Here is a 22,258-nt window from a genome sequence, read left to right as displayed (position 1 = left end):
AGCAGGTTTATTCCATGAGTATTTGCTGTCTTTTGCCACTGTTCTTCTGTCTCAGCTGATGGCTGGAAAATGAGTGTATGTAGGCATCCAGAGAGGTAGTTTTGAAGTCGCCGGGGGTGCAAAAAGGGAAAGGTGTCTCCATGTTGTCATGATAGGCATATTAAATTACACTTCTCTAGAACTAATTTTCACGCGAAAGCAATGGGCAAATAACACAAAGAGGTCTGATTACTTATTACTGCATCTCATATACATGACAGAAATACCCAGTATAAGAGTAGAGCTTGCTTTTTATGACTAAACTGTCTTGTTTCCTCTACATAACTTAGTGTTGAGTACTTGGGGTTTTAGGAAGTGTTGCTGTTGAGTCAGCTCTCTGTTTCTGTTTACAGCGTAGATTCAGAAATGTTCTAACTGAGCAAATTCATCCAGAACTTTTTTTGTGGCTTTTTGAAATGTCTTTACTGATAGCAATGAATATGAAAACAAAGTGTGGGTTGGGAGTGCATGCCAAAAGTATATTTCTCTTCAACTGGTCAAATATTTCCAAGTTGGGAACAAGAAACATTTTTAATGGCCTGGCACACTCACGGGGAGCCGCCTGAGGAGTGTGTGTGTATACGCTGAACTCCCAAAGGTTGCCTGGAAGCTTGTAGGAATGGATAGCCCCTGGCTGGATGGGATTTGGCCTGGATCAAACATGCGTGATGGCTAAGGCGAGGAAAGCCAAGCACTTGTCACCTGCTGGCAGGATACTTGAACTSTTTGCTTCGGGCCACGGTCAGATAACCTAAATCCACCTCATCTCCCCACTCTGCCTGTGGGGAGAGCCAGGCAGCTTTGATGGCCTCTGGAAAGCAGCCCAGAGACTAAAACCAAGGCACTGAGCAGGGAGATACACCTAAAGGAATAGGGAAGTGGACTTAGTATTACCCAGCAGGAAACATGGACAGAATGTCCTGACACACTGAGAACTGAGATTTGGGTGGAATCACAGTAATTGGAATGTGGTTCTTCTGTTCAGTAGTTGTCTCTACCACCTTAGGGAGGGAAGTAAATAAACAGCTGAACTGCTGGAGGCCAAAGTCAGTCACACTGCTCATGAGAGGGTTAGTACCCACCATAATCCGTGCAGTCAGGGGGTAAGAACTGGTGTAGACCATGAGTTTAGTGTGATTAGAAAAACACAGACCTCCTATTTTGGCATGAGTTCTATCCTTCCCTTAGAAGGACTGTACAACAGATTTTCTGTGGTTCAGACTTACATATTACTACCTATTTGTTTTTGACTTTTTTCCTCCATGGGAAATTATGACAGAGAACTATTGCAATTACTTGGCTAGAAAATGACTTTAAACTGTCTGTTGTTGCTGTCTATTTTGAAAGTATTTCTCTTATCAGTGTCTCCTTTTTTCCCATATTTTCCTCACACTTTCACAAGATTTATTAAATGCTTGCCTGCTGGAAGGAGTTGTGCGGGGGATTTCTGCTCCTCTTAAATCAAGGGCAGCGGTCATAAGACTTAGGCTGCATCTGATCATAGAACTGTTTTTCATATTTCCTTGAAATGATCCATTCATGGAAAAAAATGATCCAGGAATAATGACATKGTTTGAAATTCAGAGGTAAAGCCCACTTGAAAATGATCTCCAAGGGATTTAGGTGTGGTGATGGCAGCCATTATAGGCCTCATGATCTGCCACCCTGTGCTGTCCCCAGAGCAGAGTTAACAGAAGAGGGTTGTTGGGGCACAGTGTTTTCTGCCATCTCTGACCTAGGGATGGTCACCTCCAAAACTGGGAAAAGGCACAGTGTGGGGCATTGGTGTCTTAGATTGCCTCAGCTGTCAAAGCGGGACCATAAATCCCAAGGAGAATAAAGGGGTTGTTCAGTGACAATCTTCCAAGAAACTCCGATGGAGCTGAGCTCACCCTATTTTTCAGCATTRCAGAAATGATGTGTGAGGTTGGCTGAAACACTGGGAGCAGAGAGATGCTGGAGAGGGACTAGTGGAGGGCTACCACGGTATCCAGAAGCCTGGAGGACATGTCCTTTACAGCAAGGTGAAGGGTGCAGTGCTAATACAGTCTTGATGAGGAGATAGCTGAAGGTGGTCTGCTTGAAGGCAAGCAATGGAGATGATGAAGCCAAACCCTTCTTGGTAGTTTCAAGTGGCCAAAAAGGGRTCACAGCATCAAATTGTGACAATGGACATTGAATGGAAGGAATGATCTTTTCACTTTGAAGGGTGGTGTAGGATTGGAGGAGATTACCCAGAGAAGAGATGGAATAACTATCCCTAAAAGTTTTCAGGACTTGACTAGACAAACCCATGGGTGGTTTGGTCCAATGCTGCTGATAGTCCTGCAGACAGGCAGTTGAACTAGATGACCTCCAGAAGACCCCTCCAACCTCAGCATTTTGGTGATTGTGTGAACAATGTAAATTTTTTCATAGGATCATAGAATCAATTAGGTTGGAAAAGACCTCTGAGATCACTGAGTCCAACCTTCCAACCTTTGGCCAAACTATGCTGTGTCAACTAGACCATGACTGAGTGCTGTGTCCARTCTTAAACACTTCCAGGGATGGTGACTCCACCACCTCCCTGGGCAGCCTGTTCCAATGCTTGACAACCCCTTCTGTGAAGGAATTCCTTCTAATGTGCCTCCTGTCCAACCTTGTTGCTCAAGATTGACTTTAAAATAACATTATTTGCAAGCAGCACAAAACAGGCTTTTTTTTTTTTTTTTTTTTTTTTTTTTTTTTTTTTTTATTAAAGACTATATGGAAAAGTGTTCACAGAAAACTTACAACACTGCTTCTCAGTGTTTTAAACAATGCTAGTGCAGCTGCAGGCTTTGATTAAAATTATTTTCATTTTGAATAATCTTAAAAAATGAAGTTCTGTCACTTAATTCACACAAAATAAAGAACTTTTCTTTCATACCACTGAATAAGCACTGTAGTTGATTAGGTATTTCTCCCTATCCAGTATGAATAGCTGCAGCACATGTATGTGTGTGCATATATAGGATATCTCTAAAAAGGATAAATGCAAACATTTTTTTCACTCAGCAGACTGCTAGCTCTCAGTTGTCACCTCATAACTATAAATAATAGCTTTGGAGTTAGGAATATTTCAGACAGAGGCATAGAAAGACCAAGCAAATGGAAGCTTTTTTTTCTGTGTCATTGGCACACCATTGTTCCGCTGTGGTCAGTGGTAGGATGTACAAACAGTATTTCAGATTCCATAGGAACCTGTTTCGTATTTATGCTAGGCTAGCATCATGTGTTACTTGACCGACAGAAGGGATGGGAATGATAACCAGCAGCTTTCTTGGGCAAGAAGGAAGAGGTGCTCTTCCATAGTTAATAAAGAGGCAGAAACTTGAAACAAAATTGGACTAAGATATATGCTTTTAGGACTTGAATTTGCCTACATCAGCTAAGTTTTGTCATAGCAGAAGTGCAAAGAGGARTGTGGGAACGCTTTCACCAGGTTGTCTTCATCTGGAAAAACAAAGCAAGAAAGTAATCAAAYGTTAACCAGAAATTGAACATTAGCCACTTCTGTGAGTCTTTAAATGTTAACATCTATGGAAGGAATACTATACTGCTGTGGCTTTTCCTCRGTGCATTTGCAGGAAACGCCAAATGGTAATGCTGTCCAGTTAAAGACAGGAGTCCTATGACAGAAGGAAAATGCATATKTAAATAATAGATTTGCTTCATAAATTTTATTTATCTTTTTTTTGTTTGTTTGTTTGTTGAAGTCAGCTTTTTGCTATAATTGTTTCTGTGGCATCACTAGAAAAGAGCAATAAACTGTTTGCGTAGAGCAGTACTCTGGCAGCAGCCTGCTGCTCAAATTCAACCCAGTTTGCTGCTGTTGCATTAAGGATGTTTTAAAATGGCCATAATTTACAGAATCTATCTAAAGTAGTTCTCAGCTGGCCCTGCAACACATCTTTATTACCATTTCCTCTGCCGCATATTTATCCTTGGAGAGTTACAAAATGCAGAGRCCAAGTGGTTTTTCAGGTTCACTGAAACACACAGGAAGGATTTTCACCAATAATTTCAAATTCTGTACTAACTTAACGGAAAAAAAAAAATAATGTCACTAGTAATCTGACCGTATAATTCTCCTTGCTGCTTTATGGTATATTTTCATGCAGTTTTAAAGAAGGAGAAGCCATACTTGAATCTGGCATAACTAACCAAAAAATTTTGATTTTTTTTTTTTTTTTTATTTGTAATGATGACTTGCTACCTGAGATTCAGGAAAGAATTGTGGTGGATGTCTAAGTTTGTATCATGGCAGATTAATGCTTTGCAGTTCGCCTATGTGAAGTTGAATTGACAAAGAAAGTGACTATTCTGTTGTTTCCAGTGATCTCCAGTCAGCTCTGTGGTTGGTAAGTGAACTAAATAGGCACATAAAGTCATAAAAAATACAGATCCAATGGTTGCCCAAAAATTAAGAGCATCATGTGCTCTTTTGAAATAAATTACTTTAAGTCAGGTTACATTTGAGATTTGGTTTTATCTTTAAACACATTCTTGTGGAAGTTTCCTTACATCAGTAATGGAAAGGCTAAACGACCTGCTCAAAAGTCACATTTCTGCTTATTTTATGCTTTCACTGTTATCATTAAGAGAATTCTTTGGACACRTTGCAGTAGAAATTACTGGTGTTTTATGAACGTATCTGTACTTTTGTATTTATTTCGGTACCAAAGGGCCAATGGCAGTTATGTACAGTAATRCAAGTTCTTAACGCTTAAGTCCAGTCCTGTGTGTATAATAAATGAGATCTACTCTGAAGAATTTGGAAAGCCAGGAGGTTGCAGGGTTAGCCTGCTATGAAATACCAGGGGACTGAGGCCCTGATCCCCAGTCCATTCTTATTTGTAAAAGCACTTCAGCACATATGTATCTCTAGGCATGTGTTTAAGACCCATTGACATCAATGAGACTATAGCTGATGCTTAACCTCTGAGCATATGCTTAAGTTTCCTGCCGAATAAGGAGGGCCTTGAGCACATGCTTAAAAATACCCTGCTGAATTGCTGATCTCTCTCAGGCCTCTAGCCTGCCCCAAATACAAACCTTTACTTGCTCCACTAGGTCACTTGTTTTGGCTYGGACTTGAGATTTTTTCTTTTTTAGCATTTCCTTTTCACTCAGCTGGCCAGATCTATTTTCTACAACCCCCATTATCACACACACATGGTGTTCATTATCACTCCACATTGCTCCACATTACAAAGTCGAGTACCCAGTTGGTTAATTTAATGCTTTCAGTGAAAGTGCTATCTATTTATAGTTTTCTACAAATTTAAAATCGTGTGTGGAAAAAGCTGTTGTCAGTTAAACAAATATGTTGTTTATATTCAGGTGCTGCTGGGATAAAAACCTTTTGCCATAATCTTTTCACACTCTCACTGTGCAACATTATTACTGCATTAGGTGGGATATTTAAAAGGTTCCAAAAATCCATTGTAGCTCTCTCAGGCTTTTGGATAAATTGTAATTACTCTTGGCCACAGTATTTAGTGCAGAAGATTTTCTTACCAAAATGCTATTTTGTTAATGTTGATTTTTAATGGTGTTATTTTAGTTCCATTGGAAATTTTCAATTTCCTGCAGCAAATACATCCAAAAGTAATTTTGCATACTAAATCATGTTCCATAAAGAAATATTTTTGAATCACTTTAATTTATACTATTGGGGGTTTTTGGCAAAACCCCCTGATATTTCAAATCAAAGTGGAACTAAAACACTCCTTTAAAATTCTCAAAAATTTCCCATGATGAAAACCTGCAATTTCAAAGGAAAAAGTTCAAATAAAGATTTATTTTTTTCATAAAATACTTCCCATGTGAAAAAAGGTGCCACTTTCCTTTTACTTCTAGTTAACAATGCAAAATTTACCTGGTGTCTTTTACTATTACCAAGAGAAGCTTGTGAAAGAATAACCTAAATATGGACTGACTATTTTGAATTTTTATGCGGTAGTCKTTGTACTGGAGGACCAACTGTGCTGATCCAAGTCATGGATGTGAAATCCACAAAATTCATGGGTCTCAACATAAATGTTTCTTAGGTCTAGTAAAGGCTCTGAATGTGCCTGCAACTCATGGTTTTCTGTTAGAACAGGATAATCTTAGCCCACACCTTGGTGCACGTGAAAGGATAGACATTTCCCAAATCTAACAACTGTCTTTGGAAATGAAACAGATTATTTACTTAACTGTTGTTTTCATTATCCGATGTCCACTTTCAGAGGTTTGTCATTGAACATTCATGACTACAATGGTTTCTGCTGCACATACTGTTTGAATACATTTCTTGGACGCTTCCAGAAAACCACCAATCAACAAAGTGAAACTCGAGCTCCTACTCTACTTGTCAAGAGATTCTGGATCCTCACGTTACATCAAAACATAACAAACTGTTAAGACCATTTCATGCTTTGTTGGCTTCAAATAAACCAGAAGTACCCTGAAAAAAGTTTCCTCCAACTTTCATTTGTCTGCATCTGAATCTGCCAAAATTCAGATGTTCTGCACRCTTTGCTCTTGGCCTCAGTTACTGCAGCTTACAAATAGGGCAGTAGATTTTGTTTTCCTTGCAAGTAAGGAAGACACTTTTTATTTTCTCGCTGTAGCAGTGTGGTTCAGGCATCAGGGGGCATTTGTATTTTGTTCCCCACACAGGYTCACATTGTTAGCTTACAAGGTGCTGTCCCTGGCTGATGGAGTCCAAAGCCTCCATGCAGTGAGGGAATTTGCAGTRTTGCTGCAGGCACATGGGTCCCGTGCGAGTGCCAGGAGCTGTCATGATCAGAGTAGGGATATTCCAGGACAGATGGAATCCAACACATATTTTATAAKATTTGAGGACAGATTGGATTCTTAATGCAATGAAAAATGCCTTCTGCCACCTTTTTTGCTGACTCAGCGTATTGTTTGCAGCTGGACCGGAGTGAGAATGCTTGTGTAGAAGAGTTATATGACTTTCTGGAGAAACTAACTAGTATGGAACTAATTGCAGCCCACCCAAACCTAGCAGGAGGCTGGGTTTTCCTTTCAATTAAAAGCATTCTGCTAGAAGGCAACACACAAAGTCTGATGTGTGTGTTCTGATGAACGCTTAATAAGGACTTTCATGGGCTTTGAAAAGAAAAAAGAGGTCTTCAGGAATGAGGGCAAATAGGCCATGGAATTTAGTGAAAAATATTAACTAAGGGGTCCATTTCCAAGCCAGAAGCTGGGAATGTCTTCCTTGAAAAGAATTTCTCATCTACAAAATAGATCTGAAAGGAAAATGATAAAGGGCATTATTAAATGGAATGTTCTCACTTATTAAAACTCCTATAGCAAGCTGGCACAGCTCATCTTCTCAATACCTTTTGTTAGCAAATTTCTGGTTCCTGCAACTCTCTTGCCTATTTGCAGGTGAAAGACACTGAGTCCATTCTGGTTGTAAGACAGATGGAGTTGGGAGGGCAATTATCTCTTATAACACAGGGAACTGTGATTTAGGACAGGAATTTTACTGAGGAAGTTCAGGAGCAGCTTGGCTCAGTTAGCAATTATGGTTATGCTCTTATTACTCAAATTACTGACAAAACCAACTCATCCTCAAAAGGCTAAAGGCTTTAGACTAAATATGGTGGAGGGAAACTATTCAAAGCATGCTGTCTTGTCTTCCAGATGGTAAAAATGTTGTTTGAAGCTGTCTGCTGTACAAAAGAAATCGTGAGCAGGGAAGACAGGAATGGAAATGAAGCTGTGGAACAGCAGGGGGAGGTGATCTGATCTCCAGTGAAAGATARGCTAGAAATGGTGATGACTGAATGATTTACTCTCATCAAATGGGATAGGGATCTTTCTCAAAGGGCTGGAAGACAGGGAAGAATAAGAAAGGCTGAGTGAGTCTGTGTAGAGCTGGCTTCTGATGGGAAAGGGCCTGAGGAAGGCCTGTTGTGCTGTGAGGAGCTGGCGAGGAAGAGCGTGAGGTGTGCATGGGAGGTGCTGGTCAGACTGAAGACCAATGTACAGGAAGCACTCATGAGCCGGAGCTACAGGAGGAGGACAGGAGTCTACACACAGGGGAAAGACAGCAGGAGCCTGGTGGGTTAAAGGTGAGGACCACAGCACTATTGCTGGTCTGGCAGAGCTGTGGCAGGGGGGACCAGTGGACATACTGGCATTTTTGTGCTCCCACTGAAAGGACCTGGGCTACTCTACCAAATAAACAGCCATTCTCACCCTCCTATGTAGYTCATTATTTGGGGTATTGTATGGAGAACCTGTCTTCTTCCTCTTTTAGAAATGTAACTACTACTTGAAAAATATTTTTTCATACATTTTAAGTGAAAAGGCCCTGCTATCTACTGGGAACCTCTGGCTGTCTTTGAAGAGTAGTGTTTGAATAAGGATTGTTTTCCATCCAGTAATAATGGAGAAAGATGTAATCTTAGTATTGTGGTGCCAGTTGCAAAAATAATTTCTGCTTGCTTGGTAACTTCATCCTTTGAAGTATCCAGATTCTCTCAGGGGTGTATGCGACCTCACCTTCTAGTTACCAAACTTTTCCAAATGTCGGATTACACTCAACACCAGATTAGGAATGTGCTTGACATTTCTTTATAAGGTGCAGGAAAATATCTGGGTGGAGATGAAAGCAGATACAAGTGTAACTGGGATACTGGAATAAATTATGTATTGCTACTATTACACTTCTCTTCCTGTGTTTCAGCCTACCTTTGTGCTGGATCTTTGGCTAACATTCAGTTGTCTGCATAGCTGCTGAGAACTCATGAGAATTTTTTTCATTGTAAATCCAAATCACCCGGGAAAAGAGACTGCAACAGTTTACTCTGTAGCATTCATATTTAGAAAAGCTGGCAGTCTATTTTTACACCCTTGACTACTTACATGTACATCCTTAATTACATGTTGTGTTGCTGGTGCCGCAGAGCTGCCAGCTTGATGACTGTGGGCTATTGGAAAAGCCTGTAGGTGTTTGAATCTGCTGCTATTTGTATCCATAATTTATGTGTGGAAAACTATAGAGCAGCACCTGAAAATGCTTCAAAGAAATTTTGTTTTAATATCATAAATATGACGAATATTTTTCAGAAGAGTCAATGACCAATCATGCACCTCAGCAAGATGTATCATCTGTCCTTCACCAGACAGATAAAAAACAAATAAACTGTTTTAAAATGTTGAGACAAAACTTCACCATTTGGAATAGAGAAGAAACAGGAGTTTGCTGGAAGCTATGCAGTAGCTATGCTACTCTATAGGAATGYTGAGCTCTGGTCATGGCATGAATAATAGAGGCATCATCAAGATAATAATCTCCAGGCATTCAATATTTCTTATTCATTCTTATTCAATAGCATTCCTATGGTGCATTCAGCATTCAGTTGGCATGGCTTATGTTAATACATTGTTGCTTTTCTTAGGCRGAATGGGTCTTAATATTTGTCACAAACTTAGCTTGTATGAGTTCAATTCAACAAGCTGAAAAATAGACTGTGTCTGTTGAATATTTGCTGGATTGTTTACTTTTCTTAGTAAGTTTTGTACCTATCTAATGCTTGCTCTTTTTTTCCTGATCGGTGTCCCCTTTCCAGCGGGGGGTGCAGTTATAGTGACCATTTAATTAATCTCTTCCATCTTGACCTCTTCCTTATTTGAGCCTTCTGCACTTAGAGAAATGGCCATTGCCTGTGCTTTCACCTCACCAAATGCTGCTCTACTTTCTTCTCTTAGCAATTTTTTTCTCTTTGACCACTGTCTCATTACTTTAAGAAAACCATCACTTGTCTCTCATTCTTGTTTTTACAGAGAACAATGGACGTGCTCCCTCAGACATTTTCCAGCTTTTTTGTCCTTATGATGTAGTAGGATTGTCTGATTATCAACAGATAAGGTGGTTTTATGTTTTYGTGGTGTCTAACTCAGCATCAATGTTCTTGTGTGAATGAGTTTGTAGCTGCTCATTCTCTCTACTCCCTTCACATTTCTTGAACAGCTGAATTCCTCTGCCAAGCCTCAAGTCTCCCCAGCCAACAGCACTTCAGCCCAGTGGTCTGCTTTGGCCTCATACTGCTTAGCATCTCCCAAGGAAAAATTTGTGTCCTATGGATCCTTTTGACAGTATAAACATCTTTTTTCTTCCTTCCAAACYGTTAGGTTGGACATCAGGATGAGTTTCTTCACGGAAAGTGTTGTCACTCATTGGAATGCCCAATGCATTGGCTGGCAAGGGAAGTGGTAGAGTCACCATTCCTGGAAGTGTCGAAGAAATGACTGAACGTGGTACTTAGTGCTGTGGTTTAGTTGACAAGGCGGTGTTCAGTCARAGGATGGACTTGATGATCTTGGAGGTCTTTTCCAACCCTTATGATTCTATGATTCTGTTGTTACAGCCCCCAGTAGTCATTCACAGCCCTTCTTATCCTGGCACTGGCTGGTGGGAATGTAATGGTAAATTGGGTGGTTCACTTCTGGGGCTATGCTGCCTGTGTCAGTACCAGGCTGTGGCCTTGTCTGACCACATAGTCTGCTGTCACTCACCCACAGACTCCCAGCATAGTAGCTTGTCAGACAAAAACAGATGATAGAGAGGATCTRCAGCTGAATAACAATGGGGTTAGCAGACCATAATGTTAAAGGCAGAGCAGTACTTGAGATTTTAGTGTTTACTCTTCTAATAATTTTGAGACCTGCATGTGTCTTTGGATTACCTTTACTATGCTTTATCTCCTGCGGCTTTAGGTATAATCTTGATTCCTGAACTGGCGGTTGTTTGAGCAAAGGSTCCCCATGCATTTCTTGAAAAGCAAAAGCAATTCCCAAAATGATYAGATGGCCACAATGGTTTCTTGCCTTGTTCTAGGAGAAACGCTGAGGGGGGTTGCACGGGTGTATCTGAGATTCAGGCAGTGCCTGTCATCTCACCCTGGATGCTCTCTGTCACTTGTCAGTTAGTCCTGTCCATGCAATAGGGACAGCAGAACCTGCACATGGCAGGAGTAGGCAAAACACTTTGCAGCCAGSCTACCCTGAGGGAAGTGAGTGGCTCAAGGGCATCTTCTGTGGTCATCGAACYTGCACATAACCCTTACAGTGGGAGGTGAACCCTATCCCTGGCAGAAACTTGAGAATGACTGTGAGCCTGTTGTCAACAGTGTTGTCTGCCTGCCAGGGATTAGGTTTTTGTTTTGTTTTCACTATTGGACAATGTGCCCTACTAATCTAKAGCTAATTTTGTAGCTGCTGTGAAGTACTTTTGGAAGGCAAAGAGGCCACTTGTTTTCTTGTGAAAGTATTTAAGAATGATTGTTGACTTGTGACTACTTTTCAAACCTGAGGGAATATTCCAGAGAGCACCAATAGCTGCTGGTTTTTTGTTAGTTGCTTAAAAATCTTGGAGACAAAGAACACTTTGTCTGATACTGTAATTGTGCATCCCTGAAAAACAGACCTGTCTGTAACTGAGACTGAGACATTCCTCATATATAACCCTGTCAGTCTGTTTAGCAAAAATTTTTGATAAATTACGCTTCTTCAAAACTAAGAAATAAGGAGCAAGGATAATGGTGAGAAGGAATGGGAATTTTTTGGGGTTTTATCTTTTTTGCAGAGGTTTGGTATTTGAAAGGATCTGGAAGAGAAGATCGTAAATGGATTGAAAGGAGCATGAAACTATTTGCAGCAGTAGTGGAGGGAGGGGACCAGGATGYGTGTAGTTAGCTTTGGGGAAATATTGAGGATTTTAATGTTAGGCCAGTGGAGAGAGTTCTGTTCTGTATCAGCATCTAAAGCAGCTGTTCTTTACTAACTGTGGAGAGAGCCATGAAGAATTAGCATCTCTAGGCTAAAATTAGCCTTTCTGGAGTCTGCTTTAGGAAATGACTGAGCTCATCTACTCCACCACTTACTCCAAGGCAATTATCTACATTTATTGCAGGCACTGATGAAAGCTGTTTGTAAAACTCTGTTAACAGACTGGGACTGTTGAATTTCCACTGCACCACCTCACTAGTCTTGCTAGAGAAAGAAGTCTCTAATGTCTAACTGAAACCTCCTTTGCTGTAAGTTCAGAGCATTTTTGGCCAATTCAAAATCAGACATGTTCACTCTAACTGGTTAATCCTCTTCATGTTGCACTACTCTAAATTTTATCATAATTTTGTAAATCAGTCTTTTTTTTTTTCTAGACTTACATATTCTGAATTACTTCAGCAATTCCTATTTTTCCTAATATTTCTAGACACCTTCTTAAGACTCCCCACAGGAGGCTGGCATCTTTTGTGAAGTGCTGTGTCAACATCTGACAATGAGACATGGATGGGAAGAGTTACTGGTTTCTGATGAGGCCCTCATTGCTGCTTTTTTAAATAACTGGACTCTTTTTTTTTTCTTTCTAACCTGTTAAAATGGCATTTCTCGACTGCTGTTTTCCTGAAGTCTGTCATCCTTTTTGTTCCACAGTCACAAATCCGTATCTGCCTTCCTTACCCGTCCCTCCCTACTCCTCAGAGTGGAGCCCAGGCAAGTCCTGTCCTTTTTGCTCCAGGACAAATATATTTCAAGAACTTGCTGGGAAGGGGTCAGCTCATGTATCCTACACATCTAGACAATAGATATCTGGACCAGGTGTCCAGGCTGTCTCTGCAGTCAGTGGATAGGAACACTCCTTAGAGTGTTTGACTCCATTTAGAATATCAGCCTAGGATTAATAGCTCTTGTCAAATATTTATTTCTGTTCACTGACTATAGAAGTGTTTGAATATTTGGCCAACTTGTAATATTCCTTTTGCAGTTAAAGGTTTGGAAATTTAAAATACAAAATTATACACTTGAGGTCATTTTTGTTGGGACCATCACAAGCTTTGCCATGTGAATTTCCCAATGTGATATTATGCTGTGCTCTAATCTAAGACAGTCTCAATAGTCTTCTACCCCTTTTAATGTTGTCCAAAGGCCTTAAAGCAGCAGATCTCTCTCAGTTTGGACCTCAGAGAAAATGTATGTGTGCTTAGAATGTCAGACTTTTCCTTGTCACTGAACAAACTGTACATTTCTCTAAATATGTCAATTATGTATATTGTCYAATGCTAATGAAATCTTTGGATAACACCTTAGGCTCAATGCTCTTTCCCTGTTAACTGGTTCATGGAAAAGAGATGGTTCATTACCCACTACCGTCTTTTAGCCTCCATAATTTTAGTGCAAATTTAAATTTTATTATTTTAAGCCCCTTTTGTAAATGCTCTCACTTAATCACTCCCTGAGAATTTCAAATTCAGGTGTCCAGCAATTCTGGTTTAAAACTATGTGTATCATGTTAGCAAACTTGTGTGCAAACACATGGTTCTTTGTTAACAGAAAGCTTAGRATCAAGGGGAGATATTGGAATGGTGGGCCATGAAGGAGAAGACAGGTCTTCTGCAGAAGAGGTCAATATACAAGCCTAAACCTGTTTGACTTTGAAACTATCCCCAGAAATTTGAAAAAAAAAAAAAAAAACCCAACAAAAAAACCCCAAAGTTTCAATCCAAAATTATCCAGTTCTGGCAAGTCTTTTCACTAAACTAAAGTAAAATGCTAGTTTTTTAATATGTTAGTCAGCTCACATGAAAAGAACAATCAGGTTTATTTTAGCAAGACAGATTTTCTTGTGGTTTGTTTCCAGTCTTTCACAGTGTGCTGATGCTTGCAGAACTTGACAGCATAGTAAGAAGAACTTGAAAGTATATGTGAAATGGAARTGAATAGAGTATAAGTTTGTCAGTGGGACTTTTGTATGGTAGGGTAGTTTGAAGCAAGGTTTTTCTTTATTCTAAAATTAGTTTGAGTCTGAGAGATCTTATAAGAACAAACCTGCATGCCTGGCAGTGATCTATGTGATTTCCATCCTGCTCCAGTGTAGAAATGTTGCTTTCTAAGCAGGCAATGAAATCGCTAATGCTCTAAATTTTTCCATTGGCCTGAGGAAAATGTCAAACCTGGTTGTGATTGTACTTCATTAAATAAAATAGCTGTTAAATGGTGTTTCATAGAATCACAGAATGGCTTGGATTGGAAGAGATCTTAGTTTCAATATATTTCAATTCCCATCCAGTTACTAGAGAACTGGCCCCACCTAATGCATCCCATCAGACTCAAACAGCTTAACAGTTTTAATGTTCTGCATCGATTACAGAATTTCAGATGGTTGTTCAAACACCAGATTTGCAAGTAAGATATGGGACCATACTGGCCTCTCCTTGCAGAGAGACAAAGCTGTTTGCAATTTCAGCCTGTGTGTCAGATCCAGCTTTTTGGAACTTTTTCTGTTGTACCCAAATCAGATCTAAGCTCATTTGTGAGTCCTTCTGCTCAAAACTCCTGATGGATTCACAGCTGGTCTCTTTTGACGGCAGAGGAGTCTGTTGTATCCTTTTTTTCTTCTGTACCACTGGTGGCCCTGGGAATTTAGACTTTTTCTGTGCTTGAAAAACTCCTGGATAAATGCTGTCAATGGTTTAGCAGATTACCAAGTATGACTTGTGTATGTATGTTACTGATGGCAGTTGTGCAAGTGATGGAGTTGCTTGACAAATGAGCTCATAAGAGCTCAAATTCAGGTGAAAAGTGAAATTCAGGTGAGAAGTGAAACTTTTAAGCTCATACATTGATTTACTTGCTTTAGGTGTTAATATTGCTTCTCTGTAATCTATGGATATCAGATCAGTCTGAAGCCTAATTATACATCTGGGAAAGAATTCTTTTACAGGATGTCTCTTACAAAACTTGGTCCTTAATTCCATGAAACAAGAAAGTTTAAGTACAGATAGTCTGTAGTTGTACTCTCAAATCACAAGCTAGAAAAAATGGAGAAAAAAATTTTATGACTTGAGGAAGGTTGAACTTATGAAGAACAAGCTTTTATTTATAAATAGGGCTCAGAATAAAGCTCATGAAAGTAATTTACTGTAAGACCATGAAGGCCAGACCCTCAGTAAATTTGAACCCTCAGTAAATTTGAACCCTCAGTAAATTTGAACCCTCAGTAAATTAACATGGCTTCACTTAATTCAGAGAGGCTGCATCCATTTATACCAGTTGAGGATGACAAATTTCCAAGGCCTGGAAGTGGGTGTAGGCATGAAATTACTTCAGTATTATKACTTCAGCAAGGCCTTCTACACATGTTCCTAGCATGGGACCACCATGGAGCATTTGTCTGAGGAGCAGTTTTGTCACATCAAACTAAATGAGTTTCTGTTGTGGCTCTCAGCACTCAGTCCCATCAAGGCCCCTCACATGGCTGCCCCAGCACAAAAGAATGCATTCAGGAAGGAGCTGTGATCAAAGCTCTGCTGAAGCTRGGAGTCTGGACAGAGGACCAGAGCAGTTCCACAGAGCAGCAGCACACCCGGGGTGTGTGCTCATGGCGGGAGGAGGAGGTGAGCTGGCTACAGCTGGTGGGTGTGGATTTCAGTTCTGCTCCAAGTTGCATGTCTTCACTTGTGTTTCCTTCAATGCAAAATTATGTTTATATGCATTTATTTCATTTTAACGATTTGCTCTAGTTTGTCTGTCTTTATTAGACTTCATACAAAAAAAAATCCAAACTCTCATCAAAGAAAAAGCCAAGCCAACTGAATGAACTTGCCTGATGTGGGTTTTTCAAGCGTCAGTGATTGACATAAGCTGTAGCCTTGACCTTACTTAGTTTTTCAGATTTTGCTGAAGATAGAGACAGATCCAGGGTAGTTTCCTGGTCACAGGTTGCAGCAGGTGACTTACCTGGAGTGAGCTCCTCTCTCCCCAGAAATGAACTTTCTGAATATGAAGTGGCAATTGAGCAACCAGTTTCATGAGCCAAAGATGGTGTCCAAGTGGTCCCATTCACACTTCCTGTCTGCATGTACACTTACCTAGGGCTGGCTGTGGGGCTGAGACCCCCCTGGGAGCTGATTCATCTCACCATAGGGGCAGAAAATAAGCTCAGCAAAGAGGTGGATGAATTTTTGCCATGCAGTGAGTTAAATTGCCACMGCAAGGATCCTGTGATAACCACAGTTAACACAAGAGAAGCGATGGCCTGATGTGGCTGGGAGTAAGAGTGGGAACAGGAGGAAGATACCCTCCCTAACTCCTTTTGGGAGTATGCTCAGCTGGCCTTGCTGAGCATGGAGCTGTGAATGAGTTGCCTGGAAAGTTTTCAGGCAGAGGAGAAAAGTGCCTGATTAATTTGAGTTAGCCTAATAGGTTAGACAGCTCTCAAAAGAAGGCAGAATGGATCACTTTGGGTTTATGTGGACTTTAGAGGCTGAAGTTCCATCTTTGGYAGGATTTGAGCAAGCCGGATCCCACCCTGGAAGGTCTACTTATAAAACAAACAAACAAAAGAGTTGTTCTGTATTTTTCACTGGAATGCCACTAACTGTGTTAATGACAATGGGGACCACCAATAGTGTGAACTCCCTGTTCTAATGCAATACTTCCAGGCTTCTTTATAAGAGGCATCAAAGGCGAAAAAATTCTGCATTAGCTCTATGAGAGCTGTGTGCATACATCAGAGGGCAAATTTGGCCCCCAGTGTTCTCCCTGCAGTGAATTTGAGTCTCTGATAGCATCAGTACAAGAAGAATAGAGCAGTAGCTTAGGAGGCATGTGGCATTTCCTGGCTGGGTGCAACGGATTCCCCAGCTGAAACCAATAAAAATCAGTTCAGGAAGAATTTTTCAGAAAATCGGTGGTGAAAATGACAGTCTTGAAATGCTCACACAATTCTTGCAGCTGTGGAGTCCTTAAAGTCAATGAGTTCCAGGAAAAATGACAATAGTTCTGGAAACTTTCCCATGACTGCCTCTGGGCAGGCATTCAGAATAGCTCGTTTACTTCAACGATGCTAATTCATTAATCATTAGAATACTTTTCTTCAGTTCCCTTTGAAGTTGGCCGCAACTTTTCTTTTCTCCTAAGATGAAATGTGGTCAATTATATCCATACATGGATATAACATGGGCAGGTTCTTCTCTTTGACAAATTATTTACGAGCATTGTCAACCCAGACTTCTTGCTCTCTGATGTTTCTCAGTTGTATATACTACCCAGAAAATCTTTCATGTTGTCCAGTTTTGTTGTGTTATATCGGCTTTTATTTCAACTCAGTCCTTAATGTCCTCAGTCRCTGTCATAAACTTTGTTGTGAGTGGTCCTTAATTTTCTCATTATAGGACACATCATTTTTTGTGCTCACAGCCAGCTGTAGCAATACYCTTTCAGAGGCACAACTAGTCAAGRMGTACCCCTGCTCCAGAGACTGATAGGCTTTGACACCCTCCGTTGCCTTTCCTGCCTTTCCTTCTACTTTGGAGCTGATGGGTGACCAAACTTCAAGTCAGATGGTGTGGCAACACTTTCAGAAGACTTAGTCTTACCTAACCCTGCTTTTCTAGCARGTTGGGCCCTCCAGCACTGCAGCTGGACTAGAAAGAGTTCATTCTGTCTCTCCCAGCCCTCTTCAGCGTGTCTGGCCTCTCCAAAAGTCTTTCTCTCCTGTGGTTGAGGCTTCATGAAGCAGCTGATTCAGCCCACAAACTTGCTGCTGGTGAAAGGGGCAGGCCTGTTCCTGGGCACATGCTCCATTTGTCTCTCTTTTGTCATCTCTGGGATGTGTCTGATCCATTAGCTCACTAAAGTGGTGAAAAGTACTTACTTTTTCTTGAKTTGTTTTGTTTTGTTGGGTTAGATTTTTGCCAGTGTAGTGAACTAAATTCCCTTTCCAAGGGGTCAAATGAATGCAAGAGCTGGTGAAAGGGRAGGGTAGGTCTCTATAGCTGGCAGCAAGAGTGGGAGCAAAACAAGTGGTTTGGTTAAACTGAGCTGTTTTGGATAAGGATGGCAGCCACTGCTGCATTTCACACATTCCTTTAAGCACTTGCTACATTGAGTGTCKCAGGAGAGATTGACAGAGAATGCCTGGTTTGTGGATCTGAAGAAGGTTCAGGCCTCAGGTTGGTGTTGGGTTGTTCAGGTGGTTCATCCTGAAGCCTTTCCCAGTGGTTGCCCAAAAATGAATTTTGAAGGGCTTCAGAAGYAATTTGGGGCTATTGAGAAGCAGAATATTCTGCAGCTTTGGATATTAGCATCTAAATTGTGGGTTTTTCTTCCTTCTGTTTAGCCAAGARAGCTGTGGTGGTGATGATGACTGTTGCAGTAGGATATCATACCAGTGCTCACAGGCCCTATTTGTTTGAGCTTGCAGTTTTAGCATGTAGTGCTGAAAATGATCCTCAAGACATTTCTGCAGTAGGCAAGGGAGCTCTTCCGTGACATTCTGAGATATAACAGAGCAGAACAAGCTTCCATCTCACTGTAATGTTAGAGACCTCAGCTACTKACTGTTTTGGGGACAGCAATATGAGTGCTGAAAAAAAGCTGTGAGCTCTAAGGAAATCTGCTGCTGGAATCCCAAGCCCCGAAGGTGCAAAACCTAAAGGTTCACATCTTAATATGAGGTTATTCTGGATTTCTGCATCTCTGTGAGTCTCTCAAAATCATGAGAAGTAGACAACAAAAGATACAGGAATCATTCCCTATTGTTCATCATACAAAATCTGTGTTTCTAAACTGGAGAAACATGAATTTTATGGATGAACTACTCAGTGGATGATGAATTGGCTGGATGGACATGCTCAAAGAGTGGCGAGTGACATTCCTCAGTGTAGGGACCAGTGCTGTTTAACCCCTCTGTTGGTGACATGGACAGTGGGACTGAGTGCACCCTGAGCCAGYTTGCTGATGACACCAAGCTCATGGAGCAGTCAGCACACTGGAGGGAAAGGATGTTATCCAGAGGGACCTGGACAGGCTGGAGAGGTGGGTGTGTGTGAACCTCATGGAGTTCAACAAGACCAAGTGCAAGGGCTGCACCTGGGTCAGGGCAATCCCAAGAATAAACACAGTCTGGATGGAGAATGGATTGAGAGCAGCCCTGAGGGGAAGGATTTGGGAGTGCTGGTTGATAATGCATGACCCAGCAATGTGCCCTCACAGCCCAGACAGCCAACCACGTTCTGGGCTGAATCAAAGGAGTGTGACAAGCAGGTTGGAGACGTGATTCTACCCCTCTGCTCTGCTCTTGTGAGACCTCACCCAGAGTACTGCATTCAGTTCTGCATTCACATAAGAAAGATGTGGAGCAAGTCCAGAGGAGAAGATGAAGATCATCATGAAGATGATCTGAGGGCTGGAGAACCTCTCCTATGAAAGACAGACKGAGAGAATCAAGCCTGGAGAAGAGGAGGCTCCGGTGAGACCTTACAGCACCTTCCAGTACTTAAAAGTGGGTGACAAGAAAGCTGGAGAGCGACTTTTTACAAGAGAATGTAGTGACAAGGGACGATGGCTTTAAGATGAAAGAAGGTAGGTTTAGATTAGATATTAGGAAGAAATTATTTTACTGTGAGAGTGGTGAGGCACTGGAACAGATTGCCCATGGAATTTGTGGATGCCCCATCCCTGACATAGTGCAAGACCAGGTTGGATGGGGATTTGAGCAACCTGTCTAGTGGAAGGCGTTCTTGCAGAAGGCAGGGTGGCTGGGACCATATGRTCTTTATCATCCCTTCCTATCCAAACTATTCTATGATTCTGTGATTTGATCAGCATCATCAGGGGCAGTATTGTCATGACTTTTCTGTGTGATTCAATCTGGAGAAGAAAAAGGAAAGTTCACCAACACTGTTATTTTATATATATGAGCTATTTGTGTTCCTGGTGACTGTGTTCAGCTATTTCTGGGTAATTTTTTTTTTGCTGAAGGAAGGCTGTATATGCCTTTGCTTGAGTGTAAGGGCTGAGAGTCTGGGCAGATTCCAGATCCATGTCAGAATTTCAGGTCTGAATGGAACACTTTCCTGGGGAGGAAACACAGAGGTCTGAAACTCTCACTGAAGATTAAAAAAAAAAAAAAAAAAAAAAAAAAAAAAAAAAAAAAAAAAGAAAAACTTAGTTATTGATCATACTTTCAGTAATCTCTTCTAGAAAAAATCAGACAAATTAATTTACTTTAAATGCTTTTGCTGAGCGGTTGAAATGCTGACCCTTAGTCTCCTAAAATGACAGCTTCAGCACAGGAGAACTGGTTAATTCTGACTGTGTTTTTCTTGTGAAGTTTTGAGGCCCAATAGTTTTTGCAAGCTGTTAACAAACATGGGCATTAGCTATACAAAAAGAGAAATTCAGGAAATCCTTAAATCTGTTTTCTTTCTTTACTGTGTTTTGCCAGTTATGTTGAGCTCCTGACTTGTACCTGTGGAACATTTGACATTTCTTGCTATATTTTCATTGGATACACTTTCCTGTTTGTATACTTTTTACTGTATGGGAGGAAGTGAGATTAATTCCCATTATAAACTGAGGTGAATTGATTATACATTAAGTGGACTTGCATTCCTTTGTCTCTCTGGTGTCCTAGGCTGTTCTTTTCCAGCACATAGGAGGTTTTTTTTTCTCTTTTTTTCTTAGTGTCTTAATACAACAAGAATTGCTGAGTAAATTGAATTGGTGACTGTTTTGTCTTCTGGACACATGACTATTAATTATGAGAAACACAGGCCTCTCAGAATTACATATATATATATATAAATAATGATGTTAAATATTTTCCTCTCCTTCATATAATACAGAACCTAACACCATCTCATTTGTCCCAGTGTTAAATGGCCTCTGTCAAAATATTGGCTAAATACAGTGTRGGCAAATGTAGATTTTCTAAATATCTCTCATGCTTTTGATATGGCACATCAGATAGGTTAAGCTTGTCTTGAAAGAAGCAGCATCCCTGTTGGACATTTTGACATGAAAAGTGACTTACAATTTTCTTTTTTGCTGAAGGGTAGAGAGGGARAAGAAGTAAGCAAGAAGTACCACTCAGAGAGTGAAAGAGAAAGCAAACCTCCCATTTATCTAATTCAGTGTCATGGGATAATCTGGCCTCTCAGGGGCCATATTCATTCACCTGATGCAATCAGCCACTCCTATCAGTGAYTTCAAGCCTGAGAGTTACACCCATGTACGTTAGGGGATGGAAATGCTCCTCAGAGAATACTTAACTCTTTGGGGCTTTGACCTTTAATCTACTCTAGTTTATCATCTGTTTTCTGACCAATCCCATTGCTGTGATTTAATTCCAGCTGCTGCAAAACTTGGCTTATACTGTACTGAACCAGGCAGGCAAAGCAGAGATAACTTTGTGAATCTAATTATTTAAGGAAATAACTATTTTAGTTACAAAACAGAGCTGGTTTTGCTCCAAATCTTAATGCTGACCCTTCTCTGTTATTGTTTTTATTAGACTAACTGATAAAATAACACAGAGAAGATTTCAGGCATACAAGCCCTCTTTCAGATATGAAGCAGAAGCAGTGAATATCAGGGGTATAATTMATTTCATGTGTCCATGCCCCATTCCATGAACACTCGTTCTTCATGCCAGTCTCTGTCTGCTGACTCCTGTGTTATGCTGACAGAACCATTTGCAACAGCTCCTACTGAATTTGATCAGAAAACTGATGCATGTGAGGATGGTTGTGTTTTCCTTCTTCTCAGCCACATGAGCTCTTTGGTGAATTGCTGCCTGAGTGCTTGAGCTTGTGCTTGTGCTTGCACAGGTGTGAAAAGAACTGAGTGTAAATCAAAACAGGTTGACACCAAGCCAAAGGCAGTGTCTGGCCATGCCATCTCTTACACTAGGCTGTGTTCAACATGRTGTTAGGATTTAGCAGCATGATGTAGTTCTTGCACGTAGGAGTACTGAATTCTGCTTATATTGCAAAGAAACATATCCTTTGAAACTATTATTTATCTCACCTCTCTTTTCAGGTCAATTTGCTTGTCTTGGAAATTTCAGTTGTCCGTTGTGACCCATCCCACATTTCCCTGCTGTCCATTCCCTGCATTTCTAGTCTGTTGTGCAAGTTTTTATGTGGTATCACCATATTGAGAACAAGGAAATGCAGGTTATCTCACCATTCTTTCCTTTCTTTTGCTCTTGAACATTTCTTGTTTCTTTTGCTCATCATCCTCTTTTCCACTTGCACCTTTTTCCATTCCCTTCATAAGTCTCTGCTTGAGTTCTTCTTCTGCAGATTTGTTTGTGATATGTGCCTGTGTCTCCCTTTGATTCCAGGAGGATCTGAGGTTGGTCAGGGCCTCTGAAAAT

At 40.7% G+C, this 22,258-nt stretch overlaps 1 protein-coding gene across 1 annotated transcript in view; it reads right to left on the bottom strand.

Moving 5' to 3' along the window:
• Positions 1 to 3,451: 3,451 nt before the first annotated feature.
• The window catches only part of LOC130575107 (hormonally up-regulated neu tumor-associated kinase-like), a 72,713-nt gene continuing 53,906 nt past the window's right edge, over positions 3,452 to 22,258 (bottom strand). Inside the window, exon 10 of the mRNA XM_057368793.1 lies at positions 3,452 to 3,516. Coding sequence (XP_057224776.1) covers positions 3,452 to 3,516 — 65 coding nt within the window. The remainder of the gene's footprint in view (positions 3,517 to 22,258) is intronic.

The sequence above is a fragment of the Malurus melanocephalus genome, unplaced genomic scaffold (genome assembly GCF_030028575.1).
Source record: "Malurus melanocephalus ecotype Western Australia unplaced genomic scaffold, MMel_1.1 scaffold_4, whole genome shotgun sequence".
Taxonomy (NCBI): Eukaryota; Metazoa; Chordata; class Aves; order Passeriformes; family Maluridae; genus Malurus; species Malurus melanocephalus.
The sequence above is the reverse complement of the archived record's forward strand: the minus strand, read 5'-3'. Positions and strand labels throughout refer to the sequence as shown.